Consider the following 10,444-nt stretch of genomic DNA (forward strand, 5'->3'; position numbering starts at 1 on the left):
CACTTGAATGTGGGTCAAAGGGAAATAAAAGTATTATCTGAGTTTTTTTCGCCACCCACCCTAACGGATTCATCCTTACTAGCTAGCAGAAGCGACACTGGAAGCCAGTTTACTATGCTCCCGCCTGCCCTCACCGCCGTTAACAGAACTGCCACCCGCTAGCAGTCCTTCGGGGGCGAAGGACACCGTACTGGTGTACCGTTAGCTAGTTGTTGTCACCCCGCCCCTTCTGTGGGATTTTGTCGGTGGCTGGCATACAATATTATTATTAGCCGCAGGAAGTAGGGAGCACCCCCTGATAAATCACAATCATATTATAACAATATATTTTTAGAATATTTTCATTTCCCGACCAAATTAGTGAACTAGGCCTGTATTACTCCTGTTTAAGTGGAGGGGAGTGACAATATGCAGGAACGCCCCAATTGCGGGCAGTAATTTCACCCTTCTTGTTAGAGTGGGAGAGCAGAAAGGCTCTGGACAGGGTGAGTGGAAAGCTGGAAAGCCCCTCCCCGCTGATCGTAGCCTACGACGCGATGGTGCTTTAATGTCATTGTTTGAGTGGAGCTGCGCCCCGCTTGCATCCACTGGGATCAAACAACCCCGACAGCGAAATCCTTTTTTGTCATAGAAATCAGACACTGCCTCTCAGTCACACGTGGGCTTCAGAAATGGTAAAAAGTTGAACATCCAGCCAGTACTTGTAATACAGAACGGATCAAGGAGATGCTGAGGACAATCTGAACAGTGTACGACAGGACTCTCTCCACGTATCACTCTCATCGGCAGTAGGATTCATATATTTGTATTTAGCTGGTGTGCGCAGTCAATGCTCTGTAGCCTAAAGCATATGCATAACTTTTGTCACGCTTAGAAAAGTAGGCAATACGGGCGAGTTTGTTCTTCGTTTGAAATGGCAATCAAGTCCATTTCCGTGAGTGTCGCTCTGTAGAGTTTTTTGTTTTGAATGAATAAAAACTATATCACTGTTCTGGTTTCACATAGCATATTTGTAAAAAATGCCGGTTTTGGCACCACTAATTGTTTTCTTTGCGCTGCTCTGTTCAATCTCTGGGCGCGCGTCCGGATGCCCTCTCCGTTGCGAATGCTCAGAAGCCGCGCACACCGTCAAGTGTGTTTCCAAATATTTGCGGAGTGTCCCGTCCGGGATACCAGGGTACACGAGGAATCTGTTTATAACGGGAAATCAGATAAGCAGAATTGGACCAGAATCGTTCAAAGGGCTGGACAATTTAACCACGTTGTCACTGAGTAACAACAGGTAAGATAAAGATTGCACCCCCCAAAAATAAGACTTTTGTAGTTTGGACTACTTTTATTAGACTCACTTTCACAAGTTTATATTTCCCTCATGATTTGAAATATCACTGTGTTATTATAGCAAACACGTCAGAGTTTGTCTATATAGATTTTTTTATATTTGAATTTTCTCACACTTTTGAATGTGTCTTAGCATGAAACATTTGATGAGTAGTGTCCTGTTGTGTTGGGTAGTCTTGAATCAACCATGTGCCTACTATTGTGTTATTACTGTTATTATAGACCATGAGTGACTATACGTCCTCTGCTCCCACTGACCCTCCCTCCCTGCAGGATAACAGAGGTAGAGTCTCAGACGTTTTCCGGACTGCGTTCCCTCCGCTCTCTGGACCTGAGCTCCAACCAGCTGACTGTGATCAACCCAGAGGCCTTCACTGTTCCGGGCCACACCCTCAGGGAGCTCAACCTCAGCCGAGCTCTCTACAACCACTCCTCTGTCATGGACCTGGCTGTGTCTCTTCGCTGGTCCACCCTGGGGGAGATCCGGACCCTGGACCTGTCAGGGAACAGCCTGATCTACCTGCCCTCTCACACCTTCTCCTACATGGGGGGTCTGCGGAGGCTCATCCTGGCCAACAACTCCCTGGTGGCCCTCCACAATGGCACCTTCTCTGGGCTGGACTCTCTGGAGCAGCTGGATCTGACCTTCAACGCTCTGCGGACCATCCAGGAGGAAGGCCTGGCTGAGCTTGACTCGCTGTGTCCCGGGGCGAGACTCATTCTAGGGGAGAACCCCTGGACCTGTATCTGTGGCATGGAGCCCTTCGCTGCCTGGCTCAACTCCTCCCAGGGACATGTGGGGGACGCAGAGAGCCTGGTGTGTGCCTTCCCCCCAGGCATGAGGAACATCTCTCTGCTGAGGCTGGCGGCTGGGGTGGCTGGACAGGCTGGGGTGGGCGGGGACAGGGTGGCGCTGGGGTGCCAAAGGGTGGATGAGGGGGCGGACCTGGCCCTCCAGACTTCCTACGTGTTCCTGGGGATCGTCCTGGGCTTCGTGGGACTCGTCTTCCTCTTGGTCCTCTACCTCAACCGGCAGGGCATCAAGAAGAGGATCAATGACATGCGGGAAGCATGCACAGAGGTGTTGGAGGGATACCACTACCGCTACGAGCTCGATTCCGACCCCAGGCTCTCTCAGGTCTCCACCACAGCAGACATTTGATGATATCAAGACACTCAAGGGGCTTCCATGATCCTTCTTTCATAATTGAAAACATTGGACTTTTTTTCTATTGCATTTATAGAGAAGATAATGTAAAAACTGTACATATGAATTGTCTGTAAATATAAACATACAGTAAGTATATAACTGGGCATTGCTATTGTTTTCCCAGTAGCTATGTCCATGATTAAAGCATGCACCGTCTGTCTGATCTGTATTCCTTCTCAACCAGTCCTCCCTTTTAGTCCACACATCGTCTGAGACTAGGGATTACCCCTGGCTAACAAATAAAGGGGCATGGACTGTGAAAGAGAACTGGTATATGGATGGGGGACTGACTGACTGTTCTTCTACATAGATTTCCCCCTCTTAAAAGAGGTGCTTCTCTGTCTGTCCTAGAGTGAAGTGTCATGTGAAGGAGTGAAACGACAATTGGACAGTATCATTTATGTATGTTTTGATTCTTGGAACTGAGAACAGATATGGATGAATATACTTAATTCATGAAGCTGAAGTAATAAAACTGAAGACTGTTCTTATACATTTCACCTGCTATGACTTCACTTGAATGTTGTTCTTTGAGGAGAGATCTTGTAAATGTATATACTATCTCTACCAAGCTCAAGTAAAGCCAAGTTAATCAGCCCATAAGATGCAGGTTGTGTGACACCAACCCCTGTGAAACTTAGGCAAAATGTCTGTGTCTGAAATTGCTCCATATTTCCTGTATGGGCCCTGGTCAAAAGTAGTGCACTTATAAAAGGAATAGGGTACCATTGGGACACAGACAATCTCTCATTGAGCTTTGAGGGCCAGCTCACCCCAGGACTGAGGAGCAGTTCTTTGGTCTTCTGTCCCTCTGCCCCAGGGTGCCTGAATGGAATCCCAGCAGATTAGTCTCCATAGCATTCCAAAGGAAGGAGAACCTCTCCTCTTAGCTCTCCTAAAATCAACTCTCTCTCTCTCTCTCAATCCAATTCAATTCAATTTCAATTCAAGGGGCTTTATTGGCATGGGAAACATGTGTTAACATTGCCAAAGCAAATGAGGTAGACAATACACAAAAGTGAAACAAACAAAACGAATTAACAGTAAACATTACACATACAGAAGTTTCAAAACAATAAAGACATTACGAGTGTCATATTAAATATATACAGTGTTGTAACAATGTACAAATGGTTAAAGCACACAAGTTAAAATAAGTAAGCATAAATATGGGTTGTATTTACAATGGTGTTTCTCTCTCTCTCTCTCTCTCTCTCTCTCTCTCTCTCTCTCTCTCTCTCTCTCTCTCTCTCTCTCTCTCTCTATTCACAGAGATGAGATGAGTGGAAAAAGGAGGATTGTTCATTCAGTTCACACTGCACAGCCACAGTCATACAGCAACGGAAATCTCCAGTCCCTCTTTCATGAAAATGTGCTTTGTTTTAAGTTCTCTAGTTTTATTGTCAAGATGATGAGAACCAGGATGAGCCTGGGGCTATAGGGCTGATGCTGGGGCTATAGGGCCGAGGCTGGGGCTATAGGGCTGAGGCAGGGGCTATGAGGCTGGGGCTATAGGGCTGGAACTGAGGCTGGGGCTATAGGGCCGAGGCTAGGGCTATAGGGCTGGAACTGAGACAGGGGCTATAGGGCTGAGGCTGGGGCTATAGAGCTGGAACTGGAGCTGAGGCTGGGGCTATGAGGCTGAGGCTATAGGGCTGAAGCAGGGGCTATAGGACTGAGGCTGGGGCTATAGGGCTGAAGCAGGGGCTATAGGGCTGAGGCTGAGGCTAAAGCAGGGGCTGGGGGTGCATGGGGCTGAGCCAAAAGCAAGCCCTCCTCCTCGAAGACAACAGCCGTTCCCTAAAGGAAGGAAAGCCTGGGTGGAGCTGAAGCTGTTTCTGTTCAGGGGACTTTTCAGTGATAGGATACAGATGAGTCTGGAATGCCAGCAACAGAGCAGACAGCAGCAGTTTCATTCAGAGGTCGAGGCCTGCTCTGCTCTTATTAACCAGTGCAGTGAAGGAACTGTTGTTGCCTTCCTTCTTACAACAGAAATATACTTAACCAATAAGGCCAGAGGAGTTGTGGTATATGGCCAATATACCACGACTAAGGGTTGGTCTTAGGCACAACGCAACAAATATAAATTAGCAGTGGTATATTGGCCATATAGCACAAACCCCGGAGGAGCCTTATTGCTATTATAAACTTGTTACCAACATAAATAGAGCAGTAAAACAAAATGTTTTGTCAAACCCGTGGTATACGGTCTGATATACCATGGCTTTCAGCCAATCCAAATTCAGGGCTCAAACCACCCAGTTTATAGTATTTGTTATAAACTTCAATTATAATTCATTCCTCTACTGTTATCTGTGTTTTTTTAACCAATTTGTGAAGTGATAGTTGACCTAAATGGGATGTGTTGGGCGTACATATGAAGGGGGTTCTCTTTGAGATGTGCTCCTTGTCGTGATCTGTGATGTTTCTGTCATGATGTCTAAAGTCACAGTGAGAAACCTCCACTTGGTAATTGTTTAGCTAATGTTTAGTCTGGTGTGTGAAAACTAGAGAGGGAGAACAAAGCAACGGAGAACACATTTCTTATTTATGTCCCCATTTGAAGTTTACATTTTTTATTGCATGTTTTTTTAGTTGAATATAAAGCCTGGACATTGTGTAGAATCCTTTTAACCAATCTTGAAATTCTAAAAGCATATTTGAATGAGGTTTATCTTTTTATATATATTTGAATAAAAGCCTGTGTCAGCTTGGTTTTGCTGTGGTTTGCTGCTGGTAGAGAGAATAGAACAAAACACAATGGCTTGGTCTGAAATGCACCCTATTTTCTATATAGTGTACTACTTTTGACCATAGCCCTGGTTAAATGTAGTGCACTATATAGGAGTTAGGGTATCATTTCAAACAGACACAATAACTTCATAAAACAGGAAGGTGCTCTACTCTGCTATGGTTGAATTGAACAGAGTTTGACTCTCTCATTACTCTGACTCAACCGGCCCCCATCGCCGTATTGTTCCTCATTATCCTCTTGCAGAAAAGCTGACTCAATCCCTATGTGGCCGTGGTGATGTAGGACGTGTCACAGAGAAAGACCTAACTACGAGCAAAGCGCCACCACTAATTGCATTGTTGAGAGAGAGAGAGAGAGAGAGAGAGAGAGAGAGAGAGAGAGGGATGGAAGAGGAGAGATGCTGAGATGCCTTGTGACGTGATAGTAGCTAGCTCCTCCCCCCATCATGACTAGTGTGTGTCTGAAGTGGCACCCTATTCCCTATAGTACACTACTTTTGACGCCTATTCCCTATATAGTGCACTACATTGAACGAGGGACAGTGCACTATATAGGGAATAGGGTGCCATTTTGGACACAGTCTAAGTTTGGCAATCTGATGCAGCAGCCATTATCAGTGAAGTGTCATCATTCTTAATAACGGCCACTGGGAAGGAAATCCATGAGAAGTAGGCCTATTTCCTTTTGCCTTTATGCAATGTGTCACGACGAGCAAAGCAATTTAGTAGTGCACTATAAAGCAAATAGGGTGCAATTTGGGACTAAGACAGAAGGACTGAACAGAGATTGGTGACTGTTGGTCATTACTTGCTCCTCAGGTTATTACTGGGTGGATCTGTGACTGGGTTCGATTAACATACTCATGAGGTCTGAAAAATCAATGGTGTCACTTTTCAATAGGTTGGGCTGCAAAGTTGTCACGGCAGGGAAGGAAGAGCAGAGAGAGTGTTAGATAGCTAGAGAGAGTGTGTGCGAGAGAGAGAGAGAAGAGAAAGAGATAAAGAGAGAAATATATTTAATATAAACTGGCCCTGTCTCTCTCCATGGCGTCCTCTGCACCAGAGGAACACAGGCTAGCTAGTTAAAACCACTATACAAGTTAAACAAATGAATTGCTGTTGTTTTGTTGTTGTTTTGTGTTGTATGATGATGAAAAATCATGTTTACATCCCCACATAGAGATGATTGCCACAATTACACCACTGAATGTGGCAATCAAAAACTGCTATGTCTCTCTCCCACATGGACAGTTGCTGTTTCAGAGAGACAATCCCTGGTTTATAATTGGATTTTCATTTATTCTTTTCCTATTCCAGCAACAAACTGTTTTTTTTCTACTTCTTGAATGGTACAAAAGTTTTGCAAGACCACTGGGCAGCTTTTGAAGAGGCAACTTTCATATTTTATTATATTCACTAATCTCTGCTATGCAGTTTGGCTATTAAATAGAGAGAGAAAGAAGGGAAAGAAGTATTTTGATGGTTCTAAGTTACTTCTGAAAACCTTCCTCTCAGGCAATTAGCCACTTATATGAGCCCTTTCATTTGGGGAACATCTTGGCGCCATTAACTGGGTTTAATCGCCATGATAGAGAATATGGCTTAAAAGTGAATCCCACATCTGTGAGAAATTGAACATGTAAAAAAAAAAAGACCACAACAGTCAGCGGCATGATGACAAAGACAAAGTGGCATCCACTTGGCTGCAGGCTATGGTATGGCAAACAGACAGACGGAGCTCTGGAGGAGGAGCAACTTTCTGTCTCTCTTCCTCCCTCCCTCCTAACTCTCTCTCTCTCTTCCTCCCTCCCTCCTAACTCTCTTTCTCTCTTCCTCCCTCCCTCCTAACTCTCTTTCTTTCTTCCTCATTCTCTACCCGTCTGTTCACCTTTTCTTCCATTTTCTCTCTCTCTCTCTCTCTCTCTCTCTCTCTGTCTCTCTCTCTCTCTCTCTCCCTCTCTCTCTCTCTGTGTGACACACTGTGAAAGATCTGTAGCCCCTGGTCTCTGCCCAGAAGTGGACCAAGTCTGACACCTTTGTAGCGAACACCCCCCCCCCCTTACATGACCAGCACCTCGACGGAACCACAATCAGTTAGAATGACCATACCAATAACATACAATATGTTACTGTAAAAATCCCGTACTTTACATTTGGTGGCTCTCATATATATCACAGTATGTCCACGGCCATGGTTCCACCAATTGATTGAAATTGAAGAGCAAGCTCCTCTACCCATTTAACCATCCCTCCATGGACATATCATATTTACCCAGCCGTATCTGTATCTATATAGCCTGGTGCAACAATAATAGGAGTTGGCTATACATACAAACAGATCTTGGACCATGCACACTAGTGTCTCCTGTCCAGCATGTCAATCCTGAGACAATAGACAGCTACAGAACCACAGAGGGATTGGCCCATCTATTGTTCTGGTGCTCACTTGATCAATGGCAGCTAGTAGTGTTTGCCAGAGGGTGGAAGAGCAGGGAGAGGTGGGAGAGAAGTTGGTACAGCTGAAGCAATACACCCATTAAAGCAAGGCGGCCTCCCACTCATCACTTTCAGAAGGGCCTGCTGTATCAGCACACACAAAGGCTGCGTACACACAGGCAGAACAATTCAGATCTTTTTGCCAATTATTTGCATATCTGATATCTATCGCTAATGTGTAAACAGCAACAAATAAAACACATGGAATCTGATTGTTTAACTTCAGATTTATACCACATCCATATGTGGATCTGAATCCTGATACAAACCTGATCCTCCATATGCAACTTCTGTCTGGATGCTCAAATCAGATTTCTTTGTTTCTGAAATAGTTTTTTTTGCACATGACCTGCCATTGCCATGACAACCACCTCAAAATGTAAAGGAACTGTGACAGGAAATGAGAATTGCAACTGTGTGCTTCTTCAGTGTTAGTTAATGCGCAAATCTGATATTGRGCACATGTAAAACCGAGTGTGGACACTCAGAAAAAACATTGGATATAGAAAGAAAATCAAATGTGTGTTGTTAGGGTGGCTGTGTAAACAAAGTCTTATACACACACGCACAGGCACGCACACACACAAGCTCTGGTTGTTGCTGAAGCGTTCAGATCTCCTCTCTCCAAAGAAGGGTCTGGATAAACGGCGGGGTCAATGTAAATTGTCCAGGTGGTCCAGGTGATTAATTGTTCAGCAGTCTTATGGCTTGGGGGTAGAAGCTGTTCAGGAGCTGTCTCATCGGGTCCTTAGCTTACTGATGAGCTTTGTGGGCACTGTGGTGTTGAATGCTGAGCTGTAGTCAATGAACAGCATTCTTACATAGGTGTTCCTTTTTCTCCAGGTGGGAAAGGGCAGTGTGGAGTGCGATTGAGATTCCGTCATCTGTGGATCTCTTGGGGCGGTATGCAAATTGGAGTGTGTCGAGGGTTTCCGGCATGATGGTGTTGATGTGAGCCATGACCAGCCTTTCAAAGCACTTCATTGCTACCGACATGAGTGCAACGGTGCGGTAATCATTTAGGCAGGTTACCTTCACTTCCTTGGGTACAGGGACTATGGTGATCTGTTTGAAACATGTTGGTATTAAAGACTCGGTCAGGGAGAAGTTGAAAATGTGAGTGAAGACACTTGCCAGTGGGTCAGCGCATGCTTTGAGTACACGCCCTGGTAATCCGTCTGGCCCTGCGGCTTTGTGAATGTTGACCTGTTTAAAGGTTTTGCTCACATCAGCTACGGAGAGCGTGATCACACAGTCATCCGGAATAGCTGGTGCTTTCATGCATGCTTCAGTGTTGCTTGCCTCGAAGCATGCATAAAAGGCATTTAGCTCGTCTCGTAGGCTTGCGTCACTGGGCAGCTCGCGGCTGGGTTTCCCTTTGTAGTCTGCCACATCCGACAAGCATCAGAGCCAGTGTAGCAGCGACAACTGTCAGGTGAAGCAGCCACAACTGTCAGGTGAAGCAGCCACRACTGTCAGGTGAAGCAGCCACAACTGTCAGGTGAAGCAGCCACAACTGTCAGGTGAAGCAGCCACAACTGTCAGGTGAAGCAGCCACAACTGTCAGGTGAAGCAGCCACAACTGTCAGGTGAAGCAGCCACAACTGTCAGGTGAAGCAGCCAGTAAGAGTAATAATAATAGTGCTATCTACCCAAAAGTAATAGAACACCTCTGGTATCACAAGACTTCCATCCACTACAGATTGTTCGACTAGAGGATTGAGCTCTCATAGAATTAGAAACAAAGGCATTTGGTAAAAACAAAAACAGTCATTTGAATGAGAGAGAAAGAGTCAAGTAAAATAATGCAACCACGCTGATGTGGCTTCCCTCTGAAGTCGTCACAAACACACTGTCGTGTCTTTGGCTATGCCAGATTAATTGCTATGACATGCTATTCTATAAAATAATTTCTCCGTAATTAATATTACCTGATTGAACTAATCATGTAAATGTAATTAACTAGAGAGGGACACCACGAAATAATATTTATAGAGCTGTTATCTTCCGAATAACACTTAAAGATTTAGTAATATTTTACATCCATAGCAGTCACATTAATCGTCATTTTATTCAGTCTCATCTGAAAGTTGTAAATCCTTGGTTTTCTGCAAGAATCCTGGCTAACAAGTTGATCAGCAATACAAAATTGGGTTTAATTATTTATTTACTAAATTACCTAACTAATCAAACAGAATCACACATACACAATTAAATCATAACTTGATTACAAATTGCCGTCATAAAGGAAAACGTCCCTAGCGGGCGGAATAGATATGACAGCTTGTTACACAAAGGGAAGGGGCTGAGTTTTAGTGAAAGCGCGGAGACTGGGACAGAGGGGAAGCTGTACTATCGTAAATACAGTATCTGATGCATTCTAAATTACCGCCCATCTAGAAAAGGAAAATGCAATAAATATTTCCTCTGAGCTGCGCTTCGTAGGTTGGTGGTAGATGGAAGACGCGTCTTGCCAAACGAGTCCTCTCCCTTTTGAAGAATGTCTCTGGTGGTCTGATACGTTGGAGTAACGTCGATGTGTAGTGACGGGATACTCTGACTGTCCTTCCCTAACCTGCGTTTGTAGCAGCTGTTGCTAACTCAACGGCTAGGAGGTATCACTTCTGTAGTGAATACGAGTTC

At 44.8% G+C, this 10,444-nt stretch overlaps 1 protein-coding gene across 1 annotated transcript; it reads left to right on the forward strand.

The window, feature by feature from the left end:
• The first annotated feature begins 354 nt into the window (after positions 1 to 354).
• LOC111955957 (trophoblast glycoprotein-like) lies at positions 355 to 3,049 on the forward strand. The gene is made up of 2 exons (XM_023976350.2): positions 355 to 1,282; positions 1,615 to 3,049. The coding sequence occupies exons 1-2, from the start codon at positions 1,020 to 1,022 to the stop codon at positions 2,501 to 2,503; spliced, it is 1,152 nt and encodes a 383-aa protein (XP_023832118.1). The 5' UTR covers positions 355 to 1,019; the 3' UTR covers positions 2,504 to 3,049.
• Positions 3,050 to 10,444: the final 7,395 nt, after the last annotated feature.

This window comes from Salvelinus sp. IW2-2015, linkage group LG31 (genome assembly GCF_002910315.2).
Source record: "Salvelinus sp. IW2-2015 linkage group LG31, ASM291031v2, whole genome shotgun sequence".
Lineage (NCBI taxonomy): Eukaryota > Metazoa > Chordata > Actinopteri > Salmoniformes > Salmonidae > Salvelinus > Salvelinus sp. IW2-2015.